Source organism: Palaemon carinicauda, chromosome 8 (assembly GCF_036898095.1).
Source record: "Palaemon carinicauda isolate YSFRI2023 chromosome 8, ASM3689809v2, whole genome shotgun sequence".
In the NCBI taxonomy this organism is placed as follows: Eukaryota; Metazoa; Arthropoda; class Malacostraca; order Decapoda; family Palaemonidae; genus Palaemon; species Palaemon carinicauda.
In genome coordinates this window covers 13,263,570-13,288,794 of record NC_090732.1, presented here as the reverse complement: position 1 = coordinate 13,288,794, position 25,225 = coordinate 13,263,570, and the positions used below count along the sequence as shown (strand labels likewise).

General features: G+C 42.0%; 1 protein-coding gene across 7 annotated transcripts in view; it reads left to right on the top strand.

Moving 5' to 3' along the window:
• Positions 1-25,225, top strand: part of LOC137645659 (protein tramtrack, beta isoform-like) — a 132,835-nt gene that overhangs the window by 11,285 nt on the left and 96,325 nt on the right. For all 7 annotated transcript variants that reach the window (XM_068378494.1, XM_068378497.1, XM_068378491.1 and 4 more), the window contains exon 4: positions 12,251-12,391. In XM_068378494.1, coding sequence (XP_068234595.1) covers positions 12,251-12,391 — 141 coding nt within the window. The remainder of the gene's footprint in view (positions 1-12,250; positions 12,392-25,225) is intronic.

The following is a 25,225-nucleotide window of genomic DNA, read 5'->3' as shown; positions in this document are numbered from 1 at the left end:
GCTGGAACTAGCAATAAACTTTGAGCGTGAGGTGTCAACGACCCTCAGCTAGTTAGAGGGGGTAGACCACGCACACACTCACCAAGTGTATTAGGTCACTTTTGTTTTTTACATCAATCAATTTACCTGGCCATTAACTGCGACAGTGTGGGTTTGCCCATACATAGCTGACCACCCTAGCAACACATTTATATTGTGAAGGAGATGACTCCTCGCTGCCTTTGCCCTGCGTGCAGATGACAATCCTGCACGCACGCTTCTCCTTGTGACGAGTGTTGGGAGTGCTCGTTCTCCCAGTGAGGGTGGTAAGGTAGGTGCCAGAAGTATAAAAATTCTTCTCTCGGGTTCTGCTTTGAGGTCAAAGTCCCGACTTTTCTCTGGTGTCTCCTCTACTCCCCGCTGACTCTGCTCATTTGGCTTCCTCTGGTGGGTGATCGAGGAAGAGCGATGTCCATTTAACCCCCCTGTCAACTTTTTGGCATGAGGACCCTGTCTCTTTCCTTAACAACTTGCGTCATTTGTGGCCTTCCTTAAGGCTTTCGTTGTTCCCACTTGAAGGAGTGGCTTTTGAAGGTACTGAAACTTGGAGCACTGCAGGAATGCACAGCTGCATCTACAGAGATTGGTTACAACCTCCCCCTCACCCTCTGGACTGAGTTCCTTCCAGCAGGGTTTATGCCCCAAACTGATGCTTCCTTCACAGCTCCTCTCCCATCAGAGGAGCTGCAGGCAGAGGAAGGCTCTCCTTGGAGTTCTAACTATGTTCGTAATCCCCAGGAGTGAGTGCGCAAGCTAAACTTGTTTAGCTTGCTGAGTTCGCTCGGTGCGTTGAGCATGCTCGAGAGTAGAAACCTTCAATTCCTTAACCCTACATGGTTGATTGCCCTCCAGGCCAGCGTGAGAGGGATTCCTCTCGAGTGGTCCGCCCCTCGAGTTCCTTGTGAGCGGGCATGTGACTCGTCAATGCCTCGCTCGAGTTCCTTGGAGCTAAGCTCTTCGGAATACCCTGGTAATTGTGGCAGCCAACTCCCAGTAGTTGGAGCCCCTTTTCACTATACCTTAAGGCACAACAAGTCTGCATTCTCTGGGGGAGGAGCCTCTTCAATTGACGGGCCCCATTGTATCTTGACTCTAGAGTCAAGGAATGACAACCTCTTTCCTGTGTCGACTTTAAAAGTATATGTACAGAGATCCACGTTCCTAAATGGTAGTTTGTTTCAAAATATTCAGACCAACAGACCCCTTACTAAAGGGGCCATTTGTATTTTAATGACATCCCTAATTAAAAACCCTGATCATGTTGTATCCATAAAACACACAGTGTGAGGAAATTTGCTTCTTCACCAGCGTTTTTTGCTACCATGCAATTTCAGGACATACAGGCCTTAGAATCATTATTAAACACTACCTAAAACGAATACAAGCAGTACAGTACAACATTGATGCGTGGTACTCGGCGCATTCGTGACCTATGCAAGGCCAGCCTGTGAGGAAGAACCCAATCAGATTATGGTTATTATTATTATCATTATTGTTATTATTATTATTATTATTATTATTATTATTATTATTATTATTACTTGGTAAGCCACAATCCTAGTTGGAAAAGCAAGATACTATAAGGCCAAGGTCTCCAACAGGGAAAGTAGCCCAATGAGGAAAGGGAACAAGGAAAAATAAAATATCTTAAGGACAGTAACATTAAAATAAATATTTCCTAAATAAACTATAAAACTTTAACAAAACAAGAGGAAGAGAAATAAGATAGAATAGTGTGCCTAAGTGTACCCTCAAGCAAGAGAACTCTAACCCGAGACAGTGGAAGACCATGGTATAGAGAGAAGCTATGCCACTACCCAAGACTAGAGAACAATGGTTTGATTTTGGAGTGCCCTCCTAGAAGAGCTGCTTACCAAATCTAAAGACTTTCTTCTACCCTTACCAAAAGGAAAGTGGCCACTGAACAATTACAGTGCAGTAGTTACCCCTGAGGTGAAGAAGAATTGTTTGACAATAAGTGTTGTCAGTTGTATGAGGACAGAGGAGAATATGTAAAGAATAGGCCAGACTATTCGGTGTATGTGTAGGCAAGGGAAAAATGAACCGTAACCAGAAAAAAGGATCCCTTGTATTACTATCTGGAAGGACCCCATACATCTCAAGCGGCAGTCTCTCAACGGCTGCCTGGTGCCTAATGTAGTAGACCTGTCAGCAAAGTTCCCTGCGGGAAAGAAGAAAGTCATCACTGACAAACTCAGTCACTAGGGACAGGTGGTAGGTGCAGAGTGGTCTCTTCATCACCAAGTGGCAAAAAAAGATCCCTATCCACAGCTCACCATTATCAAAATGGGCAACGGCTTTCAAAAATGACTCCTATAATCCGTGGGCCGGCTTTTCTGCTGTTCTGCCTGATCAGAAGAGCCCTCAGTAGAATTTTGAGCATGCCAAACCTAAGAATGATCTTAGTGGTATCCAAATGACCGTATGCAGAATGGTACCCTGAATTCCAGCTGTTGCTGTCCGAGACACATGCACAGCTCCCCCTCTAGACATCATACCACAGTGACATCCCTGTCTCATCATAGATGGTGTATTTAACATCTCCAAAAGAGAGGCTTTTTGCAAGGCACAGTGAGAGATGTCCAAATACCTCCGCAAGTCTTCGGCAGCAATTTTTCCCTTCAGAGGATCAGTCTGAGCTCAGGAGTAGCTTCAAACATCTTCCCGCTCCATGAATTATATAACCTTAGGGATGTTTCTCAAGTCCTCAGGTCTGTCCAGTGGACCCTCCTCTACCCTTGGCCAGGCATCAGGTAGGATTTAACTCCTTGGAGCATAAGCCTAGGCATTACAATGAGTGCATTTCACATGTCATGAGTCAGAGATCTCAGGTACCCTTGTAGAGCACCAAAACTTTCCTGCAGCGAGAGTATAGATGAAGATATCTAAGAAAAGTGCTTGTCTGACTTGCACCTTCAGCCTAGTTTATCCTATGAGATTCTGAAAATACCATCCCTGTTTGAGCATGTGTAGTCAGGGATATCAGATCCACCGTAACTTTAATGAAAAACCTGTTAGTGACGCTAGTCGTGAATGTAGGAGTCTGGTATGACAGATATCTTTCGCTGCCCACTGCCCATAGAAATTAACCCACAAGTCCCTGGATAAACTTATCCTTGGTCCTGTAGTAGCTACCTAATAAGTTATGTTGCAAATCTAGCTCCCTTACAGGACAAGTAGCATCTCATGTAAGATAGAACTTGCAACATAAGTCTAGAAGCAGAGGTAGAATGTCTGGCCGTTCTTCTCCGGGGTGAAGCAGTCGCTCCGTTGTATGCTGGATCGGACTCTAGATGCAGGCGAGCTTTATGACCAAGTAACTTTTCTTAACAGACAATTTCTGTATTGAAGTCTCCCCCCCCCATTCTCCCAGATGAGAGGGAGGATAGATGAAATGTATGCAACCCATTTCTCATAAAGACCTTACATTCAGACACCATATCCTTATGGATTTAGGTTCTTCCATGGCCACCTACCAGTTGCCTGGTAAGGACCTAGCCTAACAAATACAATATCTCCATGCTCAGATTGCTGGCCAATTGACAGGAGTTGCTGCCAATGCTCCTACACAGGCCAAAGTGCTCTGACATTCCCAGGAAAGTTAACCAGCCAGTGGATTATAGGGGCTTCCTCTCTCCTAATGATAAGTTTCTTATTTAAAAAAGAGGGTTTTTATCCATGTAGGAGCAAACCACAAATGGTTAAAGTAATTTGTATTTTTTATAACTATACAAACCTGAGTCCTTTAAGTTAACTTCCCGCCTCAACTACCCCGCAAGCCCTAGGTTTGAGTTCAAAGTGGTTACTCAGTATGCTGAAGGGATGATTCTTCCCCTCCACCCGCCAGTAATTACAAACACCTTATTATAAATCTTAACAGCTAAGTTCCAGCAAAAATTACGAATTACCTTAAAAATTTGTGATTCTATTGGAGATAAGGTGTTCCAGTTCAGGTGGCTTTGTTTTGGCTTGATCACAGCTCTTAATTTCTTCATGAGAGTCACCGTTAGCTAGGTGACTGCATCTTTTATGGATGTGGGTCCTTTTGTACTTGGACCATTGTTTAATGCTTGGTGTAAGTGGGAAGAACTTTGAGATCCCAGAAGAGGCTGCTGTACCTTTTAAACAACTGGATTACTTTCATCAATCAAGAAAAGTCGTTCCTGTCCCCAGCTCACTCGGTTCCTTATTTGGGAATGATGATAGCATCAGTTCCTTTCATAGTTTTCCCGTCTTAACAAGAGGATCCAATCCTTCACAAACTTGTTGAAGGAGCTTAGTAAAGGAATAGAGATGTCAGTTCATAGGTGGATGCATCTTCTAGGAACCATTAGTATTGTTGGAAAAACTCATTAGTCCCCTCAAGCTTAGGATGAGCCTGTTCCAGTTCCATCTTTGCCAACAATGGGACAGGTGTCCAGACCTGAAGTTGTTTATCTCAATCCATGGAGCTCCAAAGGATATCTTCTAACCTAATCTCAAGCCCACGGCCTCCCACGGGAAATCTTCCATCCAATTAGAAAAATAATTTTTTTACATAAATCTTTTCTCCCCTTGTTGATTGTGATTTTGACTAATCACAATAATGGGCATATGAAAAAATATACAAGCAAAAATAGTTTTTTCAATATTAATCTTACCCGATAATCATGTAGCTGTCAACTCTGTTGCCGACAGAAATCTACGGTCGGGATACGCCAGCGATCGCTATACAGGTGGGGGTGTACACAACAGCGCCATCTGTGGTCAGGTACTCCAGTACTTCTTGTCAACACCACCTCAATTTTTCCTCTGTCGTGCCTCCGGCTAGACCTACATGGATACGCTGTTGATTCTGGAGTTATTGCTCACGATTTGGTGATGTATTTGCTCTAGAGTTTAGCCTTCGCTATTCAGGAAGCTTTATCATTAGCTTAGCAAGTTTTTTGGAATTAATTTGATTTAATTTTGGTGACGAAGAGAGTATGAACTCTCTTTCACTTTTAAATGGCCGACCCTTCCCTTAGACGGAAGTGTTGGTGTCGAAGAGAGTATAGACTCTCTTTCTTAATTTTGCTTAACAAAGTTATAGATTTATTTTATATCTCTCCGCCTTTTATAGGCCTCTTCGATTAACTTCCTTTTATTATAAACTTATTAAAATTAATTTTTATGTTTTGTTTATATGCGACCTTTCCTAATAGTAGGCGGTCTTTTCTTGGAACCGAAGTTAATTAACATTGAGCCCGTCATTTCGTTTTTACCTGTTAACATTTTATGCTATTTTAATGTTTTTGAAAGATTTTCTTTGATAGTCTCGTACTGTTTTCAAAGTTGAACTAACGTTTTGTTTTGTCTCTGCAGTTGTTGACGTTCAGAACGTTCAACTTGCGCTCTATCGTTACGATAGAGAGAGAGTTCACGGTTTCACGTTGCCGTAAGAGTAAACCGATTCTAGCGTTTTGTTCATTCTTTCTTAGCTTAAATGGTTTTAATTCTAATAAAGGAACTTTTTATTTGGGAAATCTTTCAGTTTTTTTCCTTTAACAATAATATGTTTTAACGATATATAATTGGGCTCATCTCTCAGGTTCTAAGTCAAAAGAGAGAGAGAGAGAGAGAGATAGAGACGGAGGGAGAGAGAGGAGGGTAAACGTTTCGTTCAATCGGGTAACGTTGTTATCGTTTTTGCTCTTCTCCCTAGTCTCTTTAGGGGAAGAAGGTAAACGTTTCTAGAGTTTTATTCTTGTTCCCAGGCTTTATGCGGTGAGAGATTTTAAACGTAGTTTATTTGATCTAGTGTTTAGTCTCTTTTCCAGCCACTGAATTATTTATCTTTCATTATGTTTTTCTGTTACATTGTTATACTGTTTTCGCAATTACTAACTTTTAATGAAGGATAGAATTGCGTGTTTCAGGTACAAACCACTTAAAGTTTCGAGTTCAGTGAAATAAGTGCAAACAGAAAATCAAAAGTGATAAAGTGATAAGCGCAAAGTGTTACAGTGTTGCGTTCGAGGGTTCGTCTGTTCGTGCCAGTTGTTCGCCTAGTCTGGGACCTCTTACAAGCTCCCAAGCCCAGGGGAGAAGTAACGTCGAAGGACTTATGGGTTCATCAGGCCTTGATCGACGAACAGACGTTTCCCTCCGTGGTTTCGGGTGTAACCAACTCACGTAGCCGACGTGATCACCCCACCCACACAAAGACGAGAGAGCCCATTTATTCCTCGTCTGCGGAAGAGGTTTCTCGCAGAAACCATGGACCAATCTTGCAGCTTTTAAGTGCAAGTCGGTCCCTTCCGCGCAAGTCCAACTCCTAGGTGTAGCATTAGCACTGGGTCAGTTCGGACTTCCTGCAGTACGACAACTGCACACCTCCCAGAGAGGCAAGGTGGTACCGCAACAGGCAGTAACTCCGTCTGTTGCCGCACCAGCTGTTTTAGACCCTCAGTCTCAACGGACAGTAGCTCCGTTTGTTGTTGTCTTTCATAGACCCTAGTGGTCTATGCTGCAGACAATGCAGTCTCAGCTTGCGGTTTTGATGCAGGAGTTTCGGGCAGAGAAGGTTAGCACACCTCCTCCTGCGAGCGCTCCTCCACCTCTGCGCAGTCCACCCTGCCAGACGTATGATGTTGAGGCTCCTCCTGCCTCCATGCGTGAGCTGCCGCATTGGGAGTTGCCAGGTACCAGCGCTATGCAGCAACCTCCACTTTCCTTGAGGCAGGAGCCTCTTGCTATGCGGCAACCTCCTCAACCCTTGAGGCAGGAGCCTCATGCTTTGCAGCAACCTCCTCTACCCATGAGGCAGGAGCCTCATGCGTTGCGGCAACCTCCTCCATCCTTGAGGCAGCAGCCTCATGCGTTGCGGCAACCTCCACCATCCTTGAGGCAACAGCCTCATGCTGTGCGGCAACCGCCTCAACTCTTGAGGCAAGAGCCTCTCTCTGCGCAGCTACCTCCTCAACCCTTGAGGCAGACGCAACTCTTGAGGCAGGAACCTCATGCTATGAGGAGCCTCATGCTATGCGGCATCCTCCTCAACCCATGAGGCAGGAGCCTCATGCTATGCGGCATCCTCCTCAACCCATGAGGCAGGGACCTCATGCTATGAGGAGCCTCATGCTATGCGGCATCCTCCTCAACCCATGAGGCAGGAGCCTCATGCTATGCGGCAACCTCCTCTACCCATGAGGCAGGAGCCTCATGCTATGCGGCATCCTCCTCAACCCATGAGGCAGGAGCCTCATGCTATGCGGCATCCTCCTCAACCCATGAGGCAGGAGCCTCATGCTATGAGGAGCCTCATGCTATGCGGCACCCTCCTCAAACCATGAGGCAGGAGCCTCATGCTATGCGGCAACCGCCTCAACCCATGAGGCAGGAGCCTCATACTATGCGGCATCCTCCTCAACGCATGCGGCATGAGCCTCATCCCTTGCAGCATGAGCCTCATCCCATGCAGCATGAGCCTCATACCATGCAGCATGAGCCTCATCCCATGCAGCATGAGCCTCATCCCATGCAGCATGAGCCTCATCCCATGCAGCATGAGCCTCATCCCATGCAGCATGAGCCTCATCCCATGCAGCATGAGCCTCATCCCATGCAGCATGAGCCTCATCCCATGCAGCATAAGCCGCACGCCATGCAACATGCTCTGCTTACCTTACAGCATGCTCTACATACAGCATGCTCTGCATACAGCATGCTCTGCATACCTTACCGCATGCTCCTCAGTCACACATCTTTGGTTGTTGCCAACTCACAAGACTGTCAAGCAGTTTCATAACGTTGCCTTCTGGTCTGCTGCTTTTGCACCAGTGAAACCCTCACTGAGAGAACTTAGCTTTTCTCGGATATGGTTCCTGTAGATGAGAAAGTGCTATTCTCCCTCCTTCTGATATTCCCTTGAGGACTCTGTCATTTGGAGAGGAGCCTTTAGCTGCTTAGCCTCCTATGGACTTTTATTTAAGCATAACATGCTTCCAGGGAGGGTAATGGTTCCACTTCAGTCGCTAACCCCGTCTGTTACCACACCTGCTCCCTTAGACCTTGAGCTTTGTTGCAAGACATGCAGTCCAAGCTTAGTCCTTGTTAGAGGATTTTTGTTTACGGAGTCAGTGTGTCACTGGGAACAACCTGATAAGGAGTTGTCTGTACGACCCAGACAGTCTAGACAGTTTCGGGTTGTCGCTGTACTTCCTCGCTTCCCCATGGTTGACAGTTCACAGACTGTGCAGCAGTACCATGATCTTGTGTCCGGCTCCGTCAGACGACTGGCTTTTAAGAGCTCCCACAAGTCGTCGCTGTCTGGAGATTCTCAGATGGACTATGGATCTGACCAAGGAACTGGGCCTCCTGGTCAATTTTGAGGAGTCCCAGCTCGTCCCATCCCAGACCATTGTCTACCTGGGTATGGATCTTCAGAGTCGAGCTTTTCGGGCTTTTCCGTCGGCCCCAAGGATCTACCAAGCCCTAGAATGCATCCAGAGCATGCTGAGAAGGAACCGATGCTCAGTCAGGTAGTGGATGAGTCTAACAGGGACACTTTCATCGCTGGCCCTGTTCATCGAGTTAGGGAGACGCCACCTCCGCCCCCTTCAGTATCATCTAGCTGCTCACTGGAGAAAGGACATGACGCTAGAGACGGTCTCAGTTCCTGTTTCCGAAGAGAGGAGGTCTACTCTCACGTGGTGAAAGAACAGCTTTCTTCTCAAGGAAGTCTACCTTTGGCTGTTCAGAAACCCGACCGCCGTCTCTTCTCTGACGCATCAGACACGGGCTGGGGTGCGACTTTGGACGGACAGGAATGCTCGGGAACATGGAATCAGGAGCAAAGGACACTTCACATCAATTGCAAGGAGCTGTTGGCGGTTCATCTGGCCTTGATAAACTTCAAGTCCCTCCAGCTTAACAAGGTGGTGGAGGTGGACTCTGACAACACCACAGCCTTGGCTTACATCTCAAAGCAGGGAGGGACTCATTCGTGGAAGTTGTTCTAGATCGCAAGGGACCTCCTCATCTGGTCAAAAGATCGAAAGCTCACGCTGGTAACGAGGTTCATTCAGGGCGATATGAATGTCATGGCAGATCGCCTCAGCCGGAAGGGTCAGGTCATCCCCACAGAGTGGACCCTTCACAAGAATGTTTGCAGCAGACTTTGGGCCCTGTGGGGTCATCCAACCATAGATCTGTTCGCTACCTCGATAACCTAGAGGCTCCCGTTGTATTGTTCTCCGATTCCAGACCCAGCAGCAGTTCACGTGGATGCTTTTCTGCTGGATTGGTCCCATCTCGACCTGTATGCATTCCCGCCGTTCAAGATTGTCAACAGGGTACTTCAGAAGTTCGCCTCTCGCAAAGGGACACGGCTGACGTTGGTTGGCTCCGCTCTGGCCCGCGAGAGAATGGTTCATAGAGGTACTGCAATGGCTGGTCGACATTCCCAGGACTCTTCCTCTAGGAGTGGACCTTCTACGTCTACCTCACGTAAAGAAGGTACACCCAAACCTCCACGCTCTTCGTATGACTGCCTTCAGACTTTCGAAAGACTCTCAAGAGCTAGGGGCTTTTCGAAGGAGGCAGCCAGAGCGATTGCCAGAGCAAGGAGGACATCCACTCTCAGAGTCTATCAGTCTAAAGGGGAAGTCTTCCGAAGCTGGTACAAGGCCAATGCAGTTTCCTCAACCAGTACCACTGTAACCCAGATTGCTGACTTCCTGTTACATCTAAGGAACGTAAGATCCCTTTCAGCTCCTACGATCAAGGGTTACAGAAGTATGTTGGCAGCGGTTTTCCGCCACAGAGGCTTGGATCTTTCCACCAACAAAGATCTACAGGACCTCCTTAGGTCTTTTGAGACCTCAAAGGAACGTCGGTTGTCTACTCCAGGCTGGAATCTAGACGTGGTCCTAAGGTTCCTTTTGTCATCAAGATTTGAACCTCTCCAATCAGCCTCTTTTAAGGACCTCACATTAAAAACTCTTTTCCTCGTGTGCTTGACAACAGCTAAAAGAGTAAGTGAGATCCACGCCTTCAGCAGGAACATAGTTTTCACATCTGAAACGGCTACATGTTCCTTGCAGCTCGGTTTTTTGCTAAAACGAGCTTCCTTCACGTCCTTGGCCTAAGTCGTTCGAGATCCCAAGCCTGTCCAACTTGGTGGGGAACGAACTGGAGAGAGTACTTTGCCCAGTTAGAGCTCTTAGGTACTATCTAAAAAGGTCATAACCTTTACGAGGACAATCAGAAGCCTTATGGTGTGCTATCAAGAAGCCTTCTCTTCCAAGGTCTAAGAACTCAGTTTCTTACTAATTCAGGCTCCTGATTAGGGAAGCACATTCTCATCTGAAGGAAGAAGACCTTGCTTTGCTGAAGGTAAGGACACATGAAGTGAGAGCTGTGGCTACTTCAGTGGCCTTCAAACAGAACCGTTCTCTGCAGAGTGTTATGGATGCAACCTATTGGAGAAGCAAGTCAGTGTTCGCATCATTCTATCTCAAAGATGTCCAGTCTCTTTACGAGAACTGCTACACCCTGGGACCATTCGTAGCAACGAATGCAGTAGTAGGCGGGGGCTCAGCCACTACATTCCCATAATCCCATAACCTTTTTAACCTTTCTCTTGAATACTTGTTATGGGTTGTACGGTCGGCTAAGAAGCCTTCCACATCCTTGTTGATTTGGCGGGTGGTCAATTCTTTCTTGAGAAGCGCCGAGGTTAAAGGTTGTGATGAGGTCCTTTAGTATGGGTTGCAGCCCTTTATACTTCAGCACCTAAGAGTCGTTCAGCCTCCTAAGAGGACCGCTACGCTCAGTAAGGAAGACGTACTTAATAAAGGCAGAGTAATGGTTCAAGTCGTCTTCCTTACCAGGTACTTATTTATTTTATGTTATTTTTGAATAACTAATAAAATAAAATACGGGATACTTAGCTTCTTTGTTAACATGTATGCTGGTCTCCACCCACCACCCTGGGTGTGAATCAGCTACATGATTATCGGGTAAGATTAATATTGAAAAATGTTATTTTCATTAGTAAAATAAATTTTTGAATATACTTACCCGATAATCATGATTTAATTGACCCACCCTTCCCCCCCATAGAGAACCAGTGGACCGAGGAAAAAATTGAGGTGGTGTTGACAAGAAGTACTGGAGTACCTGACCACAGATGGCGCTGTTGTGTACACCCCCACCTGTATAGCGATCGCTGGCGTATCCCGACCATAGATTTCTGTCGGGCAACAGAGTTGACAGCTACATGATTATCGGGTAAGTATATTCAAAAATTTATTTTACTAATGAAAATAACATTTTTTCATTTTATATAGAAGTTTCTGCTTCCCAGCCTTTTTCTTGCTTCTAATTGTCCAGAATGCAAGAAAGTGAGGCACTGCTGCATGGGTTTCATAGGTTACACACATTTATACCAGTTGGCAGACAGTTTTCATTTTGAATTGAAAATTGATTTCTTTTGTTAAAAAGATTCAATTTTCATCTTGTCATATATTAGTTCCCTCAATACTTCCCAACACCAGCTAGACTGGGAACATCTTCTGTGGGAATTTGTCATTTTTGTGATTGTTCACAAGTAAAACATTTACCAGTATGATGCATCTACTGGGCTATTTATGTGCTGAACTAAGCTGTTTTGTTAAGCATTTTATTTTGATACATTTGAAACAAGTGAGATTTGTTCATAAGCTATTATAACAGTTGGCTCATTAGTAGTCCAGGATATTGATAAACTACAGTATAGTTTTTCCTTGTATGTAAAGATAAAAATGAAATAGTTTTGTGGTTCACAAATGGAATACGTTTCTTTCTCTTTACAAAATGAGTTACAGTAATCACCATTATCCTTTGTAATGATATGTCTTAATATGGTAGAAGCCATTGTAAATTTGTTAATGAGCTGCAAGCTTTTAAAGTCAAATCATAAAATAATGATTTGTAAATAATGATTTGTATCTAATAATTGGGAGTTTTGTATCTGTAGTGTAAACTTTTTTTCAGTTAATACTCATTCTGTATGATTCTATAAAGCTCTATTCATTTAACCTTTATATTATTAAACTTATATTACCCAGTAGTCTTGTGTCTGATCTTCATCTATATAGAATTGCATTTTCATCCATATTGAAATTATGTCTGTCCTTGAAGTTTGTGATTGATTACTTAACTTACATTTTGAATTTTATATCTTCAGGGCCGTGAGGGTAGTGCTGAAACTGGTGGTGAGGATGTTAATGTAAATCGTAGTGGTATAGTGGGAGGTGGAATGTATCCATCTCACCTTTTAGCTGAAGCAGCACCTGAAAGTACATCTACCACTGTAGCTAATCAGTCGGTAAGTAGACTTTTTACAAATATTTTTTAAACTCCTCTTTAGCCTTTCAGTAATTTTTATTCAATTGCATATAGTTTATCGAGTGGATCTTTGTACCTGGTTTATTTTGTACCTATGTTTTATTTTGAATTTTTATTATTTAGAACCTATTAATTCAATGTATAGCTTTATATATATGAAAGAGAGAGATATTTTTATTTTTTTACCAATTTTGTCAGATCAGGCCAACTAGTTTAAGCAGACACTATCACATTTTAAAAAATCATGACGTTTATAAAGGGAATTGGGCTTCATTAAAGCATTTTTTACTTATGTTTCCAATTTTGGGTGCTTTTCAACCATAAACTATTAGCAATTTTTTTTTTTTTTACTCTACAGTATCTTTTTCGATGAAGCTGAGAGTGTACTTTAGTCTCAATGTTAAGGCCATCTTCGCTGATTGTCTGTCCTCTTAGCAGTAAACCAAAGAGTGTACGGTTGAAACATTTTGGGTCATATAAAAGATAGAAATAAACAATACCAATGAGATTTTATTGTACAGTATTAGTTCACTTACCAGGTATTGATAAAATTAAGTCTCTTCAGCATGTTGTCCCTGAAAAAATCCTGTCTAATCTTCTCCTCTATCAAGGATGCAAGAAAAGCTGTTATTCCACCTATTATCACATTCCATTTCCTTTTGGCCAATATTGTTTATAATTTATTGTCATTATTTGATTCTGGGCTCATCATTGATATACACTATTATTAGAATTGCATTCTTTTTATGTTACCGAGTAATACATTATTATTATAAGGACTTGTACTTCAATTCATTGCTAATCCTTTATTGAAAGGGCAATATTCGACCTTACAAATAGAAAAATTAGTTCCTTAACTAGGTGTGGTAGCTGTCCTTGTGGGATAAGCATCTGGCTGTTCCCATCTCTGCTGACTAATACTGTATGTAAACAACTCAATCCTTTACTGTTGCATGGTTTGATCAAACATGATTATATTCATGTTTTCTTTCCTTATTGCAAATTGCAGATTGTTACTCACTTCCTTGTGTTTAGAATCATATATCTGCTGAATCTGTGACACCTTGTTTTTGTGATCTGGCTAAACATATCTGCACTCCTGACGTGCAACATGTTGATGTAAAGCATACTCCATTATGGAGTGGTGTTCAAAGTTTGACCGCTTGTAGGCTCAAATGGCTCAGATTTTTCATTCAGTTGATGCTTGGGTCAGAGATACGGAGTAAAAACACAAGAAGAGTGTGATGCTAATAGCTGTTATTAAACATCATTCCCCTGGCTCTATGATCCTTCTGCCTGTTTTCTCCACTCTTGAGGTTGAAATTCTGCAGTGAGCTACAGGTAGTAAATTTTATGTTTTGGAGAGGAAATTATAGGACAAACTTTTAATTTCGAAGAATTTAAAAATAATGTTAGGGAGAATGTCTTGAGATATGAGATGTTAGATTTTAAAGTATTTTTGGGACTACTCAATTCTAGAATTCTACTTCTCAGGTACTTAATCCTAATGTATCTAATTCTGATGCATTTGATACTTATGTCATAAGTGAGGTTGTGGCAAAGGGCACAAAACCACACGTAGGACAATTAGTATCAAATAAACTACTATAGAATCAGAGTACCGTTCTAGATCCTCCAGTGACAATATCCCAAAACTGATCCAGTCAGTTGCCTATTCAGAATGTGTGTATATCTGAGGCACATTTGTCTGACTCGGTAAGCATGGAGGTTGAACTGTCCCATACAGTCCCAGCTTCCAGCGTCAATCTCACTATTTCTAAAGAGACCAGGAATGAAGAGGACGTGTGTGTGTGTGTGTGTGTGTGTGCAGCTCGACTTTATAACAGCTCACTTTTTTATATTTTTAGATACAAAAGGTCCCCAGCTTACAGATATTTGACTTACAAACATTGTTACAAACTCAAATTCAACTGAACTCATAAATATCAGATATTGTATTAAAAGTTTGTAAACTGTAAAAAGGTAAAGAAATATTGTAATAAAACAATATTATATCATTTAAAACAGTAAGCAAAACGACATTTGCACTTGCCTGATATTTATTTCATATGAAACTGGATTATTGTTGACTTTCCTTGGCCTAAATGTAACAAAATTTGACTTAAAAACAGCTTCTTGGAACCTGTTAAGTTTGTAAGTTGAGGAGGCCAGGCCATGTAGTTCCAGTATGTCAACCAGTTACGTTTGAAGTTGAACCATCCAATTAGGCTTCATCTATACATGCTACTCTCCCTCGTTCCGATGCTAAGTTTGGGCAAGTGCTTTATTGCTATACTTGTAGTCATTCTGCACTGTGGGCATTACTTTTATTATCCTTGCAATGTCCCTTCAACCTGTAACTATCTTACCTTTTTAGCTTTCTGCCCACCTCCATTCCCACTTCATTTCTTCCATCTTGCTGTCCATTCTGGACTTGTGCTTCTTGATGCTATAATGGTTTTTCCTCACCCCATTGCTAGACCACATGGCCCAAATTTGTAAATCCAGTCCAATTCCTAATGGTTCCTTTAGAATCTAGTGAGAAGCATAGTGGAACTTCCTACTTGTCGTTTTGCCTGATCCAGGTACAGAGCATTCCTTAGCAAAATTACTCTGCCTAGAGATTCACTTCATTCGTGTCTTACGTTTGTTCCAAGTACAATCCTTTGCCATGGCTGAAAGTTTGATCCTCCTGTCGACAAGGAGAGGATATAGTTCCTTTTTTTGGCTTATGCCATGTTCAAGCTGAACACTTTGGTAGTTCTTACTCCCTTTTTAGAATTGGGCTGTGTTAATCCTTTGGGTATTGGCACTTCGATAGGGTTAGGTTATGTCTATTTTAATCCTTTCAATACAGAACAGGGCTTTCAGCTCCTCTGGCAGATTAAGATAATGTAGTAATAGGTTCTCCTTTTACCTTGATCTTTGACCATAGGTAGCAACTTTGAGTATCCGAGGGTGGAGTATTTTTTACAATGTAAGAGTAATTTTCAAGTACTTTCAGAATTTTTTTTAAATAACTAGAGATCAATTCCTGCTGACTCCATTATAGAAGTGCTTTACAATTGTGTGGTGCCTCTAGCTGAAAAGAAGGAAATTTTGAATTAAATTAATTGTTAAAATTTTTACATTGTCTAGATAAGACAGGCTTCTCTTTAGAAATTGTTCAGTCCTGCTGCAATTTGATTTCAAGATACAGTATTGGACAACTATGTTCGATTTTGAGTAAGAATGTAACCGGTGCTCAAAAGCATTATTTGATGACTTCCCCTATTTCAAGGTCTTTGTTTGATGAAGTATGATTTTCACTGGTCATTGATCATGTTATCTAAATCTCAATCTGATTTGATAGCTCCTTATAAATCACCTTCATTTTTGTCCATATCCAGAGCAGGTTCCTCGAGGTAATTCCTGTATTCTCAGCATTTTCAGTCGAGCGACCAGTTGAGTTTTCAAGGTACTAGCTGCAAGTTTTTTTAATTGCAAGGAGAACATCTTGTCTCTTACAGGGCAAACTCTTACCCCTTCTGGGAGGTCAGTCAGAGAAAGCTATCACTTTTCCATCAATCTTAGTCTCCATTTTGATGTTTTGAGGGAAGGGTGCCTCCTGCCCCTTCTTTCTCATAGCAGCCCCACTGCCAAGAGTAACTGCCTCTTTTAGCTTTGCTAAGAATTTGTCCTTGGACAAGATTTTTAAAATGACACAGATGTTCTACTGTTTGGTTTTCTTTATTTGAGAGTTAGATTTGTTTATGAGGATTATTGGCCCTATAGGGGCAACAGGGAATGTACTTGAATAAGGAAAGTTTTTCACGTCTTCCTTAGTTATAATATAGGTTAAGGAAGCGAATTATGGTTGCTATTGGTTATGGGAAGAATAGTGCCTTGTGGTGTATGTTAATTGGGACTTTACTTTTATTGTGTGGCAACATTTGATATTGTCTTGAGCTAGTGCCTTTTACATATTTAGACATTAGTCTATACTTCAAATAAACCCTTTTTATTCCACTTTTAGTGGAGTAAAATGTTTATGATGCTCATGTAATGCCTTGATAAAGTACAGTAGAACCTCTTATAACAGACTAAAAGGGGGGAAGGGCTTTTCGTTATGTTGAAAGTATGTTTGTTTCCACACTCATACAAACCATCGTCCTTAATATAGGAGAATGATAACAGAAGCTGGAATACGGCAATGTTTCAACAAGCTGTCAACAACTGGCTGGTAATTACTGGTCCAATGGGTGTAAGTGCTACCCCCTTACAGTACTTGCTTACTGACAAACCACTGATTTCAGCCGGTGGTGAGAACGGATGTTCTCTTCCACTCTTGGTTTATTATCAGTAATTAATTTTTAACTTTTTTTTTTCTTTTTCCAGCATGTTTATGACTTTGTGTTTGTCAAGGAGGCCGACAGACATAGTCATGAGGGTTGTGGTGGCCTGTTCGTAACGTCCTTGCCTGGGGTTTGAGTCCCACTCAAACTTATTAGTTCCTTTGGTTGTTGCAACCTCACCTTCCTTGTGAGCTAATGATGGGGGGTTTTGGGGAGCCTTTAGGTCTACCTCCTGAGTCATCAGCAGCCTTTTGCCTGGTCCTCCCTGGTCCTAGCTTGAGTGGAGAGGGGATTGAGAATGTATTTTATGTATTTTTAGGGTCAGTTTCTATGGCATTGTTTTGCTTGCTAGGGCAGCAGTGTCACTGTCCCTTGCTGCTGCCATTCATGAGCGGCCTTTAAAACTTCGTGTCCTGGAGTATCGCCCAAGTCCTGCGACACGTGTATGAGTGCTGTGGCCTTCCTAGAGGGGCCACTAATGCAGTCAAGGGTCACACTGTGTTGAGTATTGGGAGTGGTATCCCTTTCAGTGGGAGAGATATGGCAGGAGGTGGAGAAAGAAGGCTAATAGGGGCTCATTTCCGTCGGGGTCTTCGCCCCACCAAAACTATCGCTTCAGACCCTTTTCAGTTGATCTTCTCTTTGGGTTAGTCAAAAAGGGGTTGTGACCCTTCAACCTTGGGGCAAGCCCTAGGGCAAGGGGGTCCTTCCGTTTCTCCTACTCGGGCTCCGCAGGCAGTCAGGGCTGTTCCTCACGAGTTCAACATGAGATTCATTGACCTCGAAATCGTCCCCATTAAGCGTGACGATAAAAAGCGTAGTAGGGGAAAGCCTCAACTGACTCCTCCAAGAGGTGATGCCAGAAAAACCCACAGGGGCTCTATCCCTCAGGAAGATTACCCTGGTGGATAATTAGTGCCTCTCTCCCCTGGAGATGAAAACTTTGACTCGCTCTCCTCACTTAAGAGGAGGAAAGGAGAGGATCTTCTTCCTGAGTGGCACAAGGAAAATCTTGGCCAGCTTCTGGATTGATTCAGAATAGGCCTTATTTTTCTAATCACCTTTCCCATATGGTGGCTACCTCCCAAAAATGGTAGCCCAAGGATACAATGGTAAAGCCGAAGAGGAGCTTGTATCCTCCTACAGATCCAAGGCTTGCAAGAGCCGTAAGAGACTCCCAGTCTGCAGGATAATCCACCAGGGATGTAGCTGTCACACCTTTTTCTTCCCAATCTCCTTGTAGGGCAGAAGACATATTCCAATGACGATGACGAACTCTCTCAGTGCCAGCCGAGTACAGTATCCAAGAGGGCTGATAGACCTAGAATCAGACAACTTAGATGGGTTTCTGGTGAATCCAACCACACCCAAGGTTCCAAATATGGAGGGGGGGCGAGTAAGGATTAACTCCGTTCAAAATGGAGTCCGCAGCTACGGTCAGACAGCCAATCAGGGGCTTAGACTTCATGATGACGATCAATCTTAAGGATGGTTATTTTCTGATCTTGGTGCATCCTTCATCCAGGAAATTCCTTTGAGTAGTAATGTTTGATAGAGTCAACCAATTCAAAGTGCTTTGCTTCAGACTCGGGTATTCACCAGGCTTCACTCTGGTTTCAGAATATGCACATGCTAACGGCATACGTCTTGCGTTTTCTAGACAACTGGCTCGTCCTGGCAAACTTGGAAGAAACGCTTCTCCTTCACACTGAAACAGGCTCCTTTCATGTTGTCACTATTTAGGGACCATGGTGAATTGAAACAATTCTGTACTAGTGCCCAAGCAAACACTCACCTTCCTAGGAAGGGACATCAACATGGTCCTCGGTAGGATATTCCTGTTTCAAGACAGACTGTCTTGTTTAAGAGGTGTCGCTCTCCCCTTTGTGCAGCAGTCTCATTTGTCTGCACATCAGTGGCAGAGGGTGCTTGGGAATTGAAAGGAGAGTAGTCTTGAGATCTCGTTCATCCACTCCCACTAGTGTTGATAGAGGAAGAGGCCAGAAGAGACCTGGAGTGGTGGCTGGATGATTCAAACCTGTTAAAATGGGCACTGCTCCTGGTTCAAATCATGGAGTTCATACTCTTCACAGATGCCTCTAGGGAAGGAGGAAGAACGCACCTCCACGAACACATAATATCGGGTTAGTTGTCCAATCAAGTTCGCCAAGACCATATCAATGTCCTAGAGCTGAAGGCAGCATGCTTGACGCATTAGTACTTGTGCCCTCTTCTGTCTGGTCACTCAGTGGTGTTGATGGGCGACAATACCACCATGGTAGCGTACATCAACAAGCTAGGAGGTTCCATGTCATTGCATCTTTACCAGATGGCAGTAAGTATTCTCTAGTGTGCGGGACCCGACTCAATTCTCTTGACCACTCGCTTAAATTCCTGACAAGAGGAATTTAGTGGTGGACAAGCTGAAAAAGGAAGACCCAAATAGTTGGGTCAAAATGGTCATTGAGTCCTCAGATAGTTACAGAGGTCCTGACTTTGTGGTGTTTGGAAATTACCAATCTGCTGCTCTTCAGTTCCAGTCCCAGAGGCAACATTCGAGGATGTGTTCCAGCATGCATATGACAGCCTGATCAAGAAGCATCCTGAATTGAGTTAGGGTGATGCCCAGTGTCAATCTGACTCTCTTGGCCCCAAAGTGGCCTCAAGTAGAATGGTATATGGACCTTATACTCCCCATCCCAACTTGCTTTGCTAACCACTCGTCCAGATCTTCCACTGTGCAGTGGAATTCCATCTGCTTTAGGTGTGGAGGGGATCCTGGATCTCCTCTCAGAGAAAGCCTTTTCCCTCAAAGTTTCATGAGAGATGTTGGGATACCTCTGCAGTTCTTCAGCCTCTGTGCATCAAGCCAAATGGGCTGTTGTCTGTTGTTAGTGTCATGGGAGGGGGTCTCTCTTCTCAGAGCCTGTATTCCCCTCATAGCCGATGTTTTTCTTTATCACCGCAAGAAGCTGTACTGCGTCTCAGCGGAAAAAGGCTATAGCTCAGCCTCGAGCCAAGTCTTTAGACTAAAGTGTAAACCTGTCTTCTAGTTGAAGGGAGACCTCCTCCTTGGAACGTTTTCAGAGTGCCCCATTCCCTTAAACCATTGAGGCAAGCTTTGGACAGTTTGCTTACCCTTAAAAGGGTTTCCTTACTCGCTTTGACTTCAGCCAAAAGAATCAGTGAGCTCCATTGTCTCTCTTTCGACATAGCCTATCCAAGGGGATGGAGGCTGATCTCGCTTTCCTTCGTCCTTGAGTTTTATTTCTAGAACCCAAAATCCATTAATTCCCGATCCGAGATTTGTGTTATTTCAGATATCCAGCCTTGAAGAAGTATCTGATGACCCTAATCAGTTGCTGTTGTAGCCTATGAGCACTCTTGAGAAGCTACCTCAAGTGTACATGGTCAGTTAGACCACACCTGCTACATCTCTTTGTTAGTACAGGAAGAATAAAGAAGAAAATAAGTAAGAACATTTATCTCTTCTTGATTGAGGGAGGTCGTTAACTGTACCCTCTCCTTCTGCCACAGGAAGGACTCAGGTCAGAGCACATGAACTTAGAAGCACGGGTGATTCTTTGGCTTTCACAAACAATTTTCCTGTGACAGGTATAATAAGCTGGTGTATGAATGATGTCTGCCCATTATCTGCGGGATGTGACCCACAGGTCCTTAGACAATTTTTCTGTAGGGCCTGTTGTAGCTGCATAGCAGGTGGTATAGCTACTTTGGATCATTACCATCTAATTGAGGGCGAAGGTTACATGTGAGTCTGGAATGAAAGTAAAGAATGACTGGCCTTTTCTTTTCCTTTGAGACTTCCCTTCTCTTGTGGTACAGCATCTGAATTCTCACCTGCTGGACTGGATCTTGATGCAGATAAGCCCTACCCAGGGTATAGCTGTTCCATGCTTAAGTGTAGAAGAGTTTTCCCTATGGGCCTTGGGAGGGGGAGAGTGACGTAGATAGACAGACGCGTGTTTCATATACTGTATATACAATATATGAGAAAGTGATTGTACCAACTGTGATGTATGGATCGGAGTTGTGGGGAATGAAAGTGACAGAGAGACAGAAATTGAATGTGTTTGAGATGAAGTATCTAAGGAGTATGGCTGGTGTATCTCGAGTAGATAGGGTTATTAACGAAATGGTGAGGGTGAGAACGGGTGTAAGAAATGAGTTAGCAGCTAGAGTGGACATGAATGTGTTGAGGTGGTTTGGCCATGTTGAGAGAATGGAAAATGGCTGTCTGCTAAAGAAGGTGATGAATGCAAGAGTTGATGGGAGAAGTACAAGAGGAAGGCCAAGGTTTGGGTGGATGGATGGAGTAAAGAAAGCTCTGGGTGATAGGAGGATAGATGTGAGAGAGGCAAGAGAGCGTGCTAGAAATAGGAATGAATGGCGAGCTATTGTGACGCAGTTCCGGTAGGCCCTGCTGCTTCCTCCGGTGCCTTAGATGACCGCAGAGGTAGCAGCAGTAGGGGATTCAGCATTATGAAGCTTCATCTGTGGTGGATAACGGGGGAGGGTGGGCTTTGGCACCCTAGTAGTAACAGCTGAACTCGGTTGAGTCCCTTGTCAGGCTGGGAGGAACGTAGAGAGTAGAGGTCCCCTATTTTGTTTTGTTTCATTTGTTGATGTCGGCTACCCCCCAAAATTGGGGGAAGTGACTTGGTATATGTATGTATATATACAGTATACATATGCCGCTTGGAGTGACTCGACAAACTCATTATAGGCTGTATATTAGCCAAGTCTTGCGACACAGTTTTTAGCTTGAGAACAACCCTTGATGCCAAGGCCCTTTACCTGCTGGTATTGCTGAGCCTCTGGTGCACTTGGTGTAGGATCTTCAACTCTTTCGGCATCCTAATGCACGAGTTTTGAGTATTTCAGATTAAGTTTCCAGCTAGTTGGAATGCGGACATCCTCCCACATAAGGATGAGTCTGCTATGGAAGAGACTGTGGTTTGTATACTTGGGGGAACAAATGACAAATTTGGAAGTAATTTGAATTTTCCCCAACTATACAAACCTAAGTCCTTTAATCATACTTGCCAGCCATCACCGACCCCTATAAGTCCCAGCCGCAATCAAAGTGCTTTTCCCAACTGAACCGGTAATTGCTAGCCGGTTGTTGACATCTCGTTGAAACTTTTAACTGACATATTCCAGATTCACTGTTATCATTCTCCTATGTAGAGGACTGAGTTTTGTAAATTTAAGGAAAAATACAAATAACTCCCAAATGTCATTCATATGGTTAAAATATCTATAAACTTGTGTATTGTGGAGCTATACGTTTGTAATTTGCTGCTAAGTGAACAGAATTTTTCTTATTGCAAGAGTTGAATACAATGAACTATTAGTGACTGACATTTTTTAAGCATCTGAAATGCAAAATGCTGCTTCACTTTTGTTGTTTAGAATTACCTTTTGAAATTTAAGTAAAATTTGGTAGCAAATATCCACTCTTTTTCACCACAGTATTCATATTTTTCATCATTCTTAAAAGGCTAAAGAAGAAGTATTTGATTTTTATTTTATAGTAATGTGTAGCGTAGTATTTGTTTGAAAAAAATTATATCTTGGTGAAATTATAGGTAAGTGATTTTCTTTTTTTCTTATTTTTATGTATTTTTCTTGCTCCACCTACCTTTTTAAGGTTCATCGTACTTTTACATGACATGTATTCGTGGACTAAGTGCAACTCAGATACCTCAAAAGTGTATTTATCTGTCAAAGGTGTTCAATGTTGACAAAAAAGTGTTGGTGGGGCACACATCATTATCGAGTCTAGCTAAGTTTCTAGTAGAGATATGATTCTCATAAAGGGGGCTGATACTATTCAACCCCATTTCAATGTTAGGCTACGTTTGTTAGCTTATGGTTTAGAGGATTTATTTAAATTTTAACGTGGGATTTTTCAGCCAAGAGCTAAAATATGGTCTTAAAGTGTGATTCTGGGGAAAATAATGTCAATTTTTAAATGTTTAAAGCAATAAGTAGTAGTAAAAATATTTGTTTCCTAATGTGTATTGAAACTTCTAGATATATAACCCAAAATTCTCAATGAATTTAGTCTCATCAGACAAATTAGATTTTCCTTTAGAACTCAGTGAATTTGGAAATAAATTCAACTATGTTTTTTTGTTACTCAAAAACTGCGATATGCAGGGAGTTGATTTCATCACAGTAAACACTTCATAATAGGAAAATACTTTGAACAGTTGTCGATGACCAATTAGAAATAAAAAACTTGACTGGTTTGAGAATTTTGAAAAAAAAAAAACTTGGGAGGAGTGCAAAGGCATTAAAACTGACTATTTATAAATATTCTGTATACATATTCCTTTTTATTATTATTATTAATTGCTAAACTACAACCCTAGTTGGAAAAGCAGAATGCTATAAGCCAAGGCGCTCCAACAGGGAAAATAGCCCAGTGAGGAAAGGAAACAAGGAAAAATAAAATACTTAAAGACCAGTAACACTAAAAAAATATCTCCAATAGTAACTATGAAAACTTTAACAAAACAAGAGGAAGAGAAATAGGATTGAATAGCGTGCCCGAGTGTACCCTCATGTTTTTACAGTACTGTATATAGTATATAATTTTCGTAATAAAACTATTTTAAAAAAAGATGTCGATGAAATAGGCTCTGTGATATATGGTGTATGCTTGCTCAACTTACCGTAGATTTTGAAAAAATTAAGTTATGGAGTAGATGGCATTGATATACTTTGTAAAGAAACACTTTGTGTCCTATTTGAAAAGTGGTTGCTGGGTGGGATCTAATAAATAAAGTACGCTTAATCCTTAGAGCGCCATAAGATGCAATTTACTTCGGGTAAAAACCACACTACTGTATAGTACTCCCTTCAGTGCCAAATGACAAAAATTACATCCAGTAATTACTACTTTCTTTTCTTTCTTTTGTTATTTACATATATAAGAGTTTTATAAAATATGTACATTACAACATATATGAATGGAAAGGAAATTTTACTGTCTATACTGTACAATGAAAAATGTCATAAGTCTTATATAGTTTTTATGCTGAGTTGAGTAAATTGTCAAAAAAAAAAAGAAAAAAAAAAAAACCCAGGGTTTGATGACCAAATCTTTTGGTTGAGGACTTTGAGCTCAAATGGTTTAGTGCTGAAGAAATTAATTTTATTATGGAAATTTTTGTTAATTTCAATTGAACTAAGGTTTTGTGACGCTGATTGCATGTTCAAGCAGATGGTGGAAATTGAGTATTGTATTAGGCTTATTACAGAATATCCAACTCTACTAGATAAAGAATTGAAATAGATTCCTTGATAGTGTCAAAACCTGTTGTCTTTAACCTGTTGCAACAACCAATTTGTCAACAGTAACTTTGACCTTTATTGCTAAAATTCAAGACTAGAAAGATACCAAGCAGATACTTTATCTAAATTGCTAGGGTTGAATTGCTACAAAAGCTATGGCCTAAATTAAGAAGAGTAAACACTTCAAAGTCAATGCCCTAATCAAAATACCAAACCAGAAAGGGCTAACCTAACACAGATTAAAGATTTGAAATTAGCAGTTATAGTCTAATCAATGGTACCCTCAAGAATACTAACTTTAATCTTACAAGAAAGGGAGGGAAAGGAATAGCACTTTCTTGAATTGACCAGTCTGCATTGAAATAGGAGGACATAAATTCTAACAAAAGAAAGGGTAGTCTCCTTCACAGTTGCCCAAAAGGAAGAGCTACTGTAAATGTCCAAAAATATAGGGACTTATTAGACACAAGATCCATCTACATTGTTAATTTACAACAAACTGAAAGTAATCAGTTTCTTTTAATGATTCGGGTAATAAAAGGACTCTCCTATATCTACTCTTGACCCAGAAGCTTTACAAGGATTTTCAGTTTTATTTTTGTGGTATACAGTACTTAGTAGTGGAATGAGACTTCTGTCTTATGTGCGCGTTCCTACGTTTGTCAGCACAATCCCCTAGGAAATGATATGTTTCTATGCATGTACAAACCTTTCATTCTTTAAAATAGGAGAAGATTTTAATACAAACTGTAACAGCTGTTGATTTATCAACAAGGTAGTTAGTTAACAATAGGGGGTGCGAGATAGAAGCTCTGCCCACCTGCCTGTCACATACTAGTCCCTTTTGACTTCAGCTACAACCAGTATGGATGCACTGTGTGCTCTTTCACTGTTGGATCAATTTCTTAGTTTGTTCTATGTTTCTTTTTAGTGATTTTGTGACATCGGAAGTGCAACCAAAGGTAAGACTTTCGGTAATGGTTTATTTGTGAATCTTCATGTGTTTAGTACCTTTTATGAAGGGCAGACTGTACAAAATCCACCATCCCCTTTGAGTGTTGTCTAGGCATATCCGATTAAGAAGATGATGAACTTGACTCATGCCCAGCTAGCTAGTATCCTTTCCTAGAACAAGTTACCTAGTTCGGACTGAG